This window comes from Anomaloglossus baeobatrachus, chromosome 9 (assembly GCF_048569485.1).
Source record: "Anomaloglossus baeobatrachus isolate aAnoBae1 chromosome 9, aAnoBae1.hap1, whole genome shotgun sequence".
Classification (NCBI taxonomy): Eukaryota; Metazoa; Chordata; class Amphibia; order Anura; family Aromobatidae; genus Anomaloglossus; species Anomaloglossus baeobatrachus.
In genome coordinates this window covers 30478748-30491247 of record NC_134361.1, presented here as the reverse complement: position 1 = coordinate 30491247, position 12500 = coordinate 30478748, and the positions used below count along the sequence as shown (strand labels likewise).

Here is a 12500-nt window from a genome sequence, read left to right as displayed (position 1 = left end):
AATGTAATATCTGGAATTCTAATCTGGTTTCTTTTATAACAATGTGTTTCTCTTATAGCGCAAAGTCAGATGTCAGACACAGCAATGCCACAGGGCAGCACCAAGACGCTGTTTGTCATCCAATATACCTCCTTCCAGGCTCCTCTGAGCAATGCGTGTTCGCCACTGAGGTACCAATCCTTCATTTCATCCATAAAACAGAGAAAAAAGTCTAATTTTTTTTACAAGGCTTCTTGCAGCGCGTATGCGGCTGAGGTTTCATGTGTCTTCTACGTGAAGAGAGGGGAAAGTCACTGCTATACATGTGAGCAGCATACCCAGCTGGAGAACCAATTGGTGGGAACTATTAGGCCGGTGTCACACTTGCGAGTGCCCCGCGCGAGTTTCGCGTTGCATCTCCATGCAACCGACCCGCTCCTGTGAGGAGAGTGCGAGTCCGTGCTGGGCTGGGTGATGCAACGCGAAACGCACGTGGATACACGCGAGGGCACTCGTAAGTGTGACATCGGCCTTACCGGGATCATCTGTCATAGGAAAGTGGGAAGGCCCTCCCCCCCCCCCCTCAAAAAAAAAGAAATAAATCTGTGAAATTGGCAGATTCGGCTATCTTTATTGTGTCTGAGGCCTTTAACTTTGAAGCTTGTGATTTGGCAATAGACATCTGGAATCAAAATTAATTATTCACAGCCACATTGTTAAACTTATCAAAATTTACAATAAAGCAATTAACTAGGAATTATAACAATAAGTATTTTCCCTAAATTAATCCCACATGCCACTTTCACTAGGTACTGCAGTGTCAGAATTACTCACCCCTTCATGACCAGCGTCTTCAGTGCTTACCGTAGAAGAGCCCTTCTGGCTGTTATGACCTGCTGCTATCATGGTGCATAGCTACAGACCAGCGTCTGGCTGAATTCCGGAGGGATCTTAACTTATACCTCGTGGGCAATGGCTTCTAAGTCTCTAATATTAATGGGGTATAGATCCCACCAAAGATTTTCCTGGATCTTGACGGCCACTCCAGAATCTTCCGTGTCTTCTGAAACCAAGCATCGTTGTCATGTTGGAAGGTCAAGTGTCGCCCAATCTTCAGCTTCCACACAGAAGCTATAATGTTTTTTCCCTAGGATTTCCTGGCTTTTGATTGAGTCAATCTTGCCCTTCCAACGCTTCAGGTTTCCAGTGCCAAAGAAAGCTTCAGAGTCACCACCATAACTTACTATAGACATCACTGAGCCACCACCATGCTTCACTTACACATCACTGAGCTTCCTCTGTGCTTCACTGTAGGCATCAATGTTTTACTGTAAGAATCACCAAAATACCATCATCATGGTTCACTGTAGGCATCCCTGAGCCTCCATAATGCATTACTGTAGGCATCAATGGGCCCCCACAATGATTTATTGTAGGCATCACCAAACCTCCTCTGTGCTTTAGTGTAGTAATTACCGAGCCCCCATTATGCTTCACTGTAGTCATCACCAAGCCCCCTTTGTGCTTCACTGTAGGCATCACCGAGTCAACCCAATGTAGACATCACTGAATTACAACTATGCTTCACTGTAGGCATTGATGAGCCACTGCCACGTTTCACTGTAGGTTTCACTGAGTTAGCACCATGCTTCACTGTAGGCATCACCAAGCCTCCTCTGTTCTTCACTGTAAGCATCACCGATCTCCTCCATGCTTCAATGTAAGCATCACCGGAGGCATCAGTAAGCCAGCCCAATGTTTCACTGGAGACATCCCCAAATTACTAATATATTTTATTTCTCTGTAGTTATCATGCAGACTCCTCTGTGCTTCACAGTAGGCATCACTAAACCACTCCAATGTTTCACTGTACACATCATCAAATTACCAACATGATTCACTGTAGTCCTCACCGTACCCAGTCTGTTCTTCACTGTAGGCATGGCCGAGCCACTGCCATGTTTTACTGTAGGCTTCACAGAGTTACAACCATGCTTCACTGTAGTCATCAGCAAGCCCCCTTTGTGCTTCACTGTAGGCATCACTCAAGCCAACCCAATGTTTCACTGTAGACATCGCTGAATTACAACCATGCTTCACTGTAGGCATTGCTGAGCCACTACCAAATTTCACTTTAGGACTCACTGTAGGAATCACCAAGCCTCCTCTGTGCTTCACTGTAAAGATTACGGCGCTTCCTCTGTGCTTTACTGTAGGCATCACTGAGCCACTGCAATGTTTCACTGTAGATATCATAGAATTACAACTATGCTTCACTGTAGTCATCACCGTGCCCCCTCTGTTCTTCACTGTAGGCATCACCAAGCTCCCGCCATGCTTCACTGTAGTCATCACCATGCCCCCTCTGTTCTTCACTGTAGGCATCACCAAGCTCCCGCCATGCTTCACTGTAGGCATCATCAAGCTCCACCATACTGCGCTATAGGCAACGTGCTTTTTTCAGTACATGCTTCCTTTTTCCACATCCAAACATAACCCTCATCCAGAGGCCCAAAAGTTTGTTTGTTTCATTGCTCCACGGAACAAAATCCCAAAACTTCAGCGACTTATTTACATGGTTTTCAGCATATTGGAATTTTGGCATAGAAACAGTCAGTGTTCTTGCTACAAGTCTTTTTCAGTTACTAAAGGAATTTTGACCACCCGCATCTTCAGGAATCTCGTGGCAGTTTCTTCTTTCTGTCACATTCAGTCTTATCAATTTTACTTTTATCACATCAGGCGCTGGCGACATCTGTGCGATCTTATGAAGATTTCTATTCACGGGGTTGAATAATTCTGAGACTGCAATAGTCATGAAGCATGTTCACTTCTCCCAAACTGTTTTTTTTTTTAAACAAAACTTGTATTAAAATCGTGAAAAAGTGAAAAAGAAGGCAATTCCACCATTGCTTTTAATTTTTACGGCGTCCATTATACAAAAAAACCCCAAAAACCTGGCAGCACGATATAAAAATATGTAAACATAAAAAAAAAATATATAAAAAAAAAGTGGTTTGTGTTACCATTTTCTGAGATCCATAACTTTTTTATTTTTTTTTCCCATTAATGGGGCCTTATTTTTTTATGCTGAGCCTTTGATTGCTTTTTATTGCATTTTTTTGTGAGGTGTGATGGCCGCAATCTATCTATCTATAATTATATATATATATATATATATATATATATATATATATATAACACATACATATACATATATATGTATATATACATACACACATATATACACACACATATATACTAGCTGGATACTAATTGAGTCTCTCCCTCTCACCACCAAAATCATATTAACTGACACATAAGCTTCTTATACTGCCTATAGCAACCAATCACAGCTCCTATTACTGATCTGTAGCAAAATAGAAGCAGAGTTGTGATTGGTGATACGAGCTGTCAATATACTGCCTCATAAAACCCCACACAATTAGTATACAGGTGAGGTCATGTGACTTACATCAGTCTCTACAACAGCGTTGGCTAAGCATCACTACCAAAATCATATTACCTAACACATAAGCTGTCCTATACTAACAATGTCCTTCGTTGCCTATAGCAACCAATCAGAGCTCCCTGACCTGTAACAAAATAGACACAGAGCTGTGATTGGTTGCTATAGGCCACCTGATAAATATCCAGAGTAACTGTTCAAGCAGCAAATATATTACTTCAAACATCCAGTTTCTGGGTGTGTGTTTCTCTTTCTCTGTGTGTCTTTTTACTGTGTATGTCTCTTAGTCTCCTTCAGTGTGCGACTCCTTCAGTGTGCGTGTCTCCTTCAGTGTGCGTGTCTCCTTCAGTGTGCGTGTCTCCTTCAGTGTGCGTGTCTCCTTCAGTGTGCGTGTCTCCTTCAGTGTGCGTGTCTCCTTCAGTGTGCGTGTCTCCTTCAGTGTGCGTCTCCTTCAGTGTGCGTCTCCTTCAGTGTGCGTCTCCTTCAGTGTGCGTCTCCTTCAGTGTGCGTCTCTCTATGTGTGGCTTTCTTTGTCCATAATAGGAGTATATAATAACAGATCTGTTCCCAGCTCCACTGACTTTAAACAGGGTTTCTGGCAAATAACTAAAGCACAGGGTTAAATTTTCCCATGAAAACATAGTCTATGACATTCTCTGAGTTACATGCGGTGTCTGTGCAAAATTTTGTGATTGTAAATGCGATGGTGCGGATTCCTTTAGCGGACACACACACACACACACACACACACACACACACACACACACGCACGCACACACACACACACCTTAGAGTCCTTTATTTTTAACTAGGGAGAATATGGGAGGTAATTAATTTTTTTTTTATTTAACTGTTAACCCCTTCAGCCCCCAGCCTGTTTTCACCTTAAAGACCCGGCCATTTTTTGCAATTTTGACCAGTGTCACTTTGACAGGTTATAACTCTGGAACACTTCAACGGATCCTGGCGATTCTGACACTGTTTTTTCGTGACATATTGTACTTCATGTCAGTGGTAAATTTAGGCCGATATGTTTTGCGTTTATTTGTGAAAATTTCGGAAATTTGGTGAAAATTTCGCAATTTTCAAAATTTGAAATTTTATGCCCATACACACACACACACACACACATACACAAAATAGTTACTAAATAACATTTCCCACTTGTCTGCTTTACACCAGCGCAATTTTTGCAAAAAAAAAAAAAAATTTCCGTTAGGAAGTTAGAAGGGTTCAAAGTTCATCAGCAATTTCTCATTTTTCCAACAAAATTTACAAAAAATTTTTTAGGGACCACATCACATTTGGAGTGATTTGAGAAACCTAGGCGAAAGAAAATACCCAAAAGTGACCCCATTCTAAAATCTGCACCCCTCACTCTGCTCAAAACCACATCCAAGAAGTTTATTAACCCTTTAGGAGCTTCACAGCAACCAAAGCAATGTAGAAGAAAAAATGAAAATTTTACTTAACACAAAAATGTTACTTTAGCCATAAAAATTAGTATTTTCACAAGGGTATCAGGAAAAATGCATCATAAAATGTATTGTGCATTTTCTCCTGAGTACGCAGATACCCCATATTTGGTGGAAATCAAATGTTTGGGCACACGGCAGGACTCGGAAGGCAAGGAGCGCCATTTGAATTTTTGAGCGCAAAATTAGCTGCACTCATTAGCGGACGCCATGTCGGGTTTGAAGACTCCCTGAGGTGCCTAAACAATGGAGCTCCCCCATAAGTGACCCCATTTTGGAAACTAGAGCCCTCATATATATTTTTTCTAGATGTTTGATGTGCACTTTGAACCCCTGGGGGCTTCACAGAAGTTTATAACGTTGAGCCGTGAAAAGAAAAAAAATTTTTGACCACAAAACTGTTGCTTGAACCAGGTAGCTTTTTTATCACAAGGGTATCAGGAAAAATGCACCATAAAATGTATTGTGCATTTTCTCCTGAGTACGCAGATACCCCATATGTGGTGGAAATCAAATGTTTGGGCACACGGCAGGACTCGGAAGGCAAGGAGCGCCATTTCACAGCAAAATTGGTTGGAATTATTAGCGGACGCCATGTTGCGTTTGGAGACCCCCTGAGGTGCCTAAACAATGGAGCTCCCCCACATGTGATCCCATTTTGGAAACTAGACCCCCCCCCCCCCAACAAAAAAATTAGTTTGGCTAAATAAAAAATACAGACATCAGTAAAAAAAAAAATGAATAAAAAAAAATATGAGCGCCTGCCACTAAGACCAGTGCCAAACGTGAGAGCAATGCACGAGTCTTGCATCGCATCATCCACTCCAGTCTGGAAGCGAGCAACTGCACTGGATAATGCGATGCGAGAGGGCGGGGTGGCAGATGAGAAAGGGCGCAGCGGATGGAAGATGAGAAAGGGCGCAGCGGATGGAAGATGGGAAAGGGCGCAGCGGATGGAAGATGGGAAAGGGCGCAGCGGATGGAGGAGCGGCAGAGGATGGGAAAGGGCGCAGCGGATGGAAGATGGGAAAGGGCGCAGCGGATGGAGGAGCGGCAGAGGATGGGAAAGGGCGCAGCGGAAGGATGATGGGAAATGGCGCAGCGGATGGAGGAGCGGCGGAGGATGGGGGGGAGGGAGGTGAGATGGGGATACCTACCTTACAGGATGGATCTAGGCAGCAGGATCACAGCAGACAGAAGAGGCAGCAGATGAAGGAGGCAACAGATTGAGGCGTGTGAGAGGGGGCAGTAGATGAAGAGGATGGGAAAGAGCAGGCAGCAGATCGGGGAGGGGGGCAGAGTCTGATGGGAGAGAGAGATGGCACATGGAGGAGGGGGGGCCCCCAGAACATGGAGGGAGGGTGGCTTGCAGCACATGTGGGGGGAGGGTGGCTTGCAGCACATGGAGGGGGAGGGTGGCTTGCAGCACATGGAGAGGGAGGAGGTGTAGTGGCGATGGAGAAGGGGCAGCCAATGAAGGAAGCGGCGGCGGCCGATCGGGAACAATGGGGGCCGATTCGGGGGCAGCAGCGGCTGAAAAAGGTGGGTGCGACGGCGGCGGGGACAGTGGCGAAGGGGACAGTGGCGGGCGGGGCGATCGGGGACAGCGGTGGATCGGGAGCAGCGGCGGGGCGATCTGAGACAGCGGCGGGGCTGGCGGTGGCGATCGGAGCCGCGGCGGGGCTGGCGGTGGTGGGCAGGGCGATCGGAGACAGCGACGGGGCTGGCGGTGGCGGGCAGGGCAATCGGAGACAGCGGCGAGGCTGGCAGGGCGAACGGGGACAGGGGCGGGCGCAACAACTTACCGATGGGCACCCGCAGAGACCGCTCTCCTTGGCTTTCAGGGACGGACAGGGGTCACCAGCACCAGATCCACGGTGATTGGAGAGATCGGTCACAAGACCGGTCTCTCCAATCAAAGCTGGGGGCGGGTGAAGCACCGATCATCCAGCTCCAGCCAATGGCCAGTGCTACAGCAGCACTGATCAGGGCTGGATTTCAATGTTCCAGCCATTTTCAATGGCTGGAACATTACAGTGACTGTAATTGGCCGAGCTGCGTTCGTCAGCCAATCACAGCCTCTGTAGGTTCGGGGAGGAGGCACCACCCCTCCTGAGGTCAGGCAGAGGTCCCCTCCTTCCCGAATCTACTGTTTAAACACATTTCACTCCCCGAGGCTCCGGGACCCCGATTTCGCCATGACGTACTGGGTACGTCATGGGTCGTTTTGCACCATGTCACCATGACGTACCCAGTACGTCAAGGGTCGTTAAGGGGTTAATATTTATATTTTATTTTATTTTTTACCCTCCTAATCTTTTTTTTGTCCCCATAGGTGACTTGAACCTAAGATCATTTGTTGGCTGATTCGATACACTTGAGATACAGCAATAATACCTAAAATATAACTTTTATTAATTCCTCTAAAAATAGGGAAGGATCACTTTGCCTATGCATAAAAATAGATTAAATGCAGGGAATAAACCACCTGCTGGAACTCTCCCAACTTCAAGGGGAAACCAGCAGACCCTGTGGGGTAGCAAATACACCTTAAATACAATTGGTGTTATAGCAACAAAAATTAATCAACCGGATGTGTAGTTTGTGTAACCCAGCTGCTTATTCACACTCCGTTGATATTAGCAGCGTCATCCATCAGATTATTATCCAAAAATAGCAAGAAGTCCTAATTAGACCCCAGCTACCAGTGTGATCGGTGATTATTTCACAACCGGTTGATGCTGGAAAACAATAACCAGGGATACAAACACCATAGGTTAACCTGATACTCTCTATCAGGGAACAATCTCACCCAAATCCTGGTATCTTGTTTCCAGAGTGTCAGTGTGTCATCATATTCGGCGTAATCCAAAAAAGACCTTCATCAAAACGGTCTAGGACCCCTTATGAATAGACCCACTTCTCCTCACCCAGACTCTCCTCCTCCCGACGCGTTTCCTGTGTGTCATTCATCAGGGGAGCTTAAAGGAGTAGACCTATACTGGGTTATATATATATATCCATCTATCCCCCTCCATCTATCCCTCCATCTCTCTATCCCTCTCTCTATCCCTCTCTCTCTCTATCCCTCTATCTATCCCTCTCTCTATCCCTCTATCTATCTATCCCTCTATCTATCTATCCCTCTATCTATCTATCCCTCTATCTATCTATCTATCCCTCTCTCTATCCCTCTATCTATCCCTCTCTCTATCCCTCTATCTATCCCTCTATCTATCCCTCTATCCCTCTATCCCTCTCTCTATCCCTCTCTCTATCCCTCTCTATCCCTCTCTCTATCCCTCTCTCTATCCCTCTCTCTATCCCTCTCTCTATCCCTCTAACCCTCTATCTATCCCTCTATCTATCTATCCATCCCTCCCATATCTATCCATCTCTCTATTATCTATGCACACCAGCCTGTTTCTTCTTCAGCTTTGGCCTTTGATCACATGATGTGATGTCACAAAGGTCCTTAAGCAGTCTTTTCAGCAGGATATAAATGCTGGGAATCCTTAGGAGAATGGGGGTCCTGTGAAACCCCCCAGTTTGCTCTCTCTTCCCCCTAATGCCAGTCCTTCATACCAGGCTGTCTTCTCTTCAGCTTTAGACTCCGACAATTAAGAAACCTTTGGTCACATGATCTCACAAAGGTCCTTAAAGAATCTTTCCTCAGAATAAAACTGCTGGGGTCCCTAAGAGAGTGGGCTCCCTGACAAACTGTACAATTTGAACCTCCCTCCCCCCCTTAACGGCGACCCTGACTGTAACTAGGGCTTATTTCTGGAGTATTGCTTTTTGACTATTTAGCACCACCTTTACGGTAGAGCCAGACCTATCTCCGGTATATTTCTGGAGTAGAGCTGCAAAAATCCTATAAAATCATGCTAGTGTTTATTTTCGGGGAAACACAATATTAAATTATAGCGATACCATCACAATCGTATCTACCTACACAATGAAGATGTCAATAAATGGTGTCTAAATAGAAATAACTAGAATTACGGTCTGTTTTTTTTGTTCATTATTTATTACATTTTTGCAGAAAAAAAATTATCAAAAGGTTGTATGTGCCACAAATTGGTGCCACGGAAGAGTACGCTCGTCATACAAAAACATCACCCCTCGTACACCCCAAATGATAGAGAGTTAGAAAACTTGAGGCTCTCAGAATTTGGCGACACAAGAACTAACGATTTTTTTTTTTTGTCAAAGAGTATTATATATTGTGCAAAAATAATAAAGAACAAAACATAAATTTGGTATTTGCATAATATGACCTATAGAATTAGAGGTGAGCAGCACAAAATGTAAAATGTAAAAACCCACAAAAACACGAAATCAGGAATTCTCCTTTGGTGGCGCCTCATAATGACCTAATAAGTTTGTTAATTAGCTATATATACCCTACACTGATGCCACTGCCAAATACAGCTCATTCAGGCCTCAGACACACATCCGTGCCGCCGGTACGTGTTTGGCAGTTTTTTCACGTACCAGCGGCACGGAGACACGTGGACCTATGTTTTCATTATTGTTTGGACACACAGAAGTATTTTGAATCGGAACATGTGTCCGTTCCGTACTTACGTGCATCCGTGATTTTCTCACGCTGACATGTCCACGTTTTCTTCGGCAGCACGGGTGTCACACGGCCCGCACCCGTACCACACGGATGTAGCGTGGATGCGGTTCCGTGTGAACACGTATCATTAATTTAAAAATAAAGAAAACTCATACTCACCACCACCAGCCCCGCAGATTCTTCTGCTGCAAAATGTTCCTGCCGGCCTCCGCTCGTTATGAGCGTGCTGTCACGGGCGCTAATCTCCGCCCCTCCGCTCAGCCGGAAGCAGCGTCAGTGGGGAGTGGGCGGGGCTGGAGCCGAAGATCAGTACCCTGGACAGCAGCGCGGACCACGTGAGTATGCAAATTACCGGTTCTTCGTGTGCTATCGCGGATAGCACACGGAGAACACACGTGGACCGCACGTACCTGAGACACGTACTTACCACACGCAACACGCAGGGAAAATACGTGTCTCGCGGCACGTGCGTATTTTTAACGGATGTGTGTTGGAGGCCTCAGAGAGAAAGAAAAGCCTTCATACAGGTATGTCAACGAAAAGATGAAAAGAAAATAAAATAGTGAAAAAAATGTTATATAAAAAAAATTAAAATTGGCTTCGATGGGAAGGAGTTAGAGGGTTATTTATAATAAAAAAATAAATAAAAATAAAAAAATCACGTTACCCCCTATCCATAATGCTACTTTCACACTTCAGTCGTTTCAGATCCGCCAGGTCCGTCGTTGTGACTGAACGACGGATCCGTTGTTTTTTAGCCGTCAATGAACGCAACAAATATGTTATTTCACAGGATTCCGTTCACTGGAATCCTGTGAAAAAATTGATCCGTCGCGTTCGTGCATCCGTTGTGCGACGGATCAGTTGTGATCAGTTTGTGTTTGGGACAGCCCAGTGGGTGTGCCAAACATGCTGGGCATGCTCAGTAGAGCATGACGGAATCCAGCGCTGGATTCCGTCGTGTGACGGATTACGGCGGAATCCTGCACCATAGACATCCATTATAGCTCTTGACGGATTGTGAAAGAATCCTGCGCAGTGTTTTTATGACGCTCCAGAAACGTGTCAGTTCCTTCCGCCCGACGGTCAGTCATTCCACGACTGATCCGTCACACGGCGGATGCAACGCAGGGCCGTCAGTCGCAATCCGTCATTAATACAAGTCTATGGGGGGGAAAAACTGAATCCTGCAAAATATTTTGCAGGATACTGTAAAGCCTGCTTTACACGGTACGACCGATTGTGCGATTTCACAATCGATCGTACCCGCCCCCGTCCTTTTTGCGTCACGGGCAAATCGCTGCCCGTGTCGCACAAAGTTAGTAACCCCCGTCACACATACTTACCTCTCGTGCGACCTCGCTGTGGGCGGTGAACGTCCACTTCCTGGAGTGGGAGGGACGTTCGGCGTCACAGCGACGTCACACGGGCGCCGGCCAATAGAAGCGGAGGGGCGGAGATGAGCGGGACGTAAACATCCCGCCCACCTCCTTCCTTCCACATAGAGACGGCGGAGGCCGCGGGAGGCAGGTGAGCTGCTCATCGTTCCCGTGGTGTCACACGGAGCGACGTGTGCTACCACGGAAACGATGGTCAACTAAAGTAAACGATATTATGGAACCTAACGAGCAGTACCCGACTCACGATTTGTGAGCGATACTGCGTCGCTAGGAGGTGTCACACAGGCCGGCATCGCCAGCGATGCCGGATGTGCGTCACAAAAACCGTGACCCCGACGATCTATCGCACGATAGATTGCCTGGTGTAAAGCAGCCTTTAGTCCTCAAGGCGACGGATTGTGACTGATGAAAAAGACATGGGGATAATTTGCTGATCGCTGTGTATGTGAACGTTGGGACCCTCGATAATCCCGACAATAGGGGATATTTTTTTTAACCCCGAGAATAGGACTCTTTAGCCTTATCCTGATGGAGGAGAGGTGAGATTGCGCCTACAAGTAATTCATTGTCTATCGGACTGATGGAAATAGCTGAGCGCAACGCTCGGCAGTCCCAAAGACAATGCATGAAGTGGAGACTACACATGCGCATTATTCAGATTGGGGTTCCGGAGTCCTAACCTCAGTATCGCTGGGGGTCCCAGCATTAGGACCTCCAGCAATCAGTAAGGCTACTTTCACACATCCGGCTTGAGCCCTGCGGCTCAATCCGGCTGTGCAAGCTATGCAACGGATGCGGTGAAAACACCGCATCCTTTGCATAAGTTTTTCCCATGCGGCCCGCCCGGTTTTTGCCGCTTGCGGCATGCTACTGATTATGCGCAGTGGCAAAAACCGCATGCGGCGGCCGAATGCGGTATTTGCCGCATCGCGCCGCATCCGGCCGCCATAGGCATGCATTGAGAGATGCGCCGCATCGGCCGAATGCGGCGCGGTTTTTTTTTGCCGCACGAAAAAACGTGCCAGGCAACGTTCCATCCGGCCGCCGCATCGGCTAAATCTGCCGCATGCGGCAAAAACCGGATGGAACGCAAGGCCATGCGGCACAATGCGGCACTAATTAAAGTCTATGCAGGAAAATCGCAACCGGCAGCAAAAAAAAACGGTTGCGATTTTCCTGCAAAGTGCCGGATTGTGCCGTAGAAGAAAAACCAGAGGTGTGAAAGTACCCTAAGTCTTCCTCAATCCTGCAGGATACAAAATAACTATAACGTCGGGTTTCCCATTGAAATGAACAGGCATGAGACTGTCGCTGGTGGGACACAACGTTGCTGTCAGTCAGTCTCATGGATGTAAATAAAGGCGCATTCCCATCCTATAAAGTAACGGCGTATCGCTAGGAATGACCAGTGCGGAGCTGAACTCTCAGACCTCCGCCGATCCTTATAATGAAGGGGCTGCAGCACACAACAGAGCAGTAAAGGGGACGGCAGCCGACCCCATTGTGGAGGGAATGTAGTGCTAACACAGCCCCTTGATTTTCAGGATATGTGGGGGTCTCAGATCTCCCATAGTCATCAGTGCTGACATTTC

At 46.5% G+C, this 12500-nt stretch overlaps 1 protein-coding gene across 1 annotated transcript in view; it reads left to right on the top strand.

Moving 5' to 3' along the window:
- DLL3 (delta like canonical Notch ligand 3) overlaps positions 1-7267 on the top strand; it is a 96081-nt gene extending 88814 nt beyond the window's left edge. The window contains exons 8-9 of the mRNA XM_075324835.1: positions 59-170; positions 7259-7267. Of these exons, the coding sequence (XP_075180950.1) occupies positions 59-170; positions 7259-7267 (121 nt within the window). The remainder of the gene's footprint in view (positions 1-58; positions 171-7258) is intronic.
- Positions 7268-12500: the final 5233 nt, after the last annotated feature.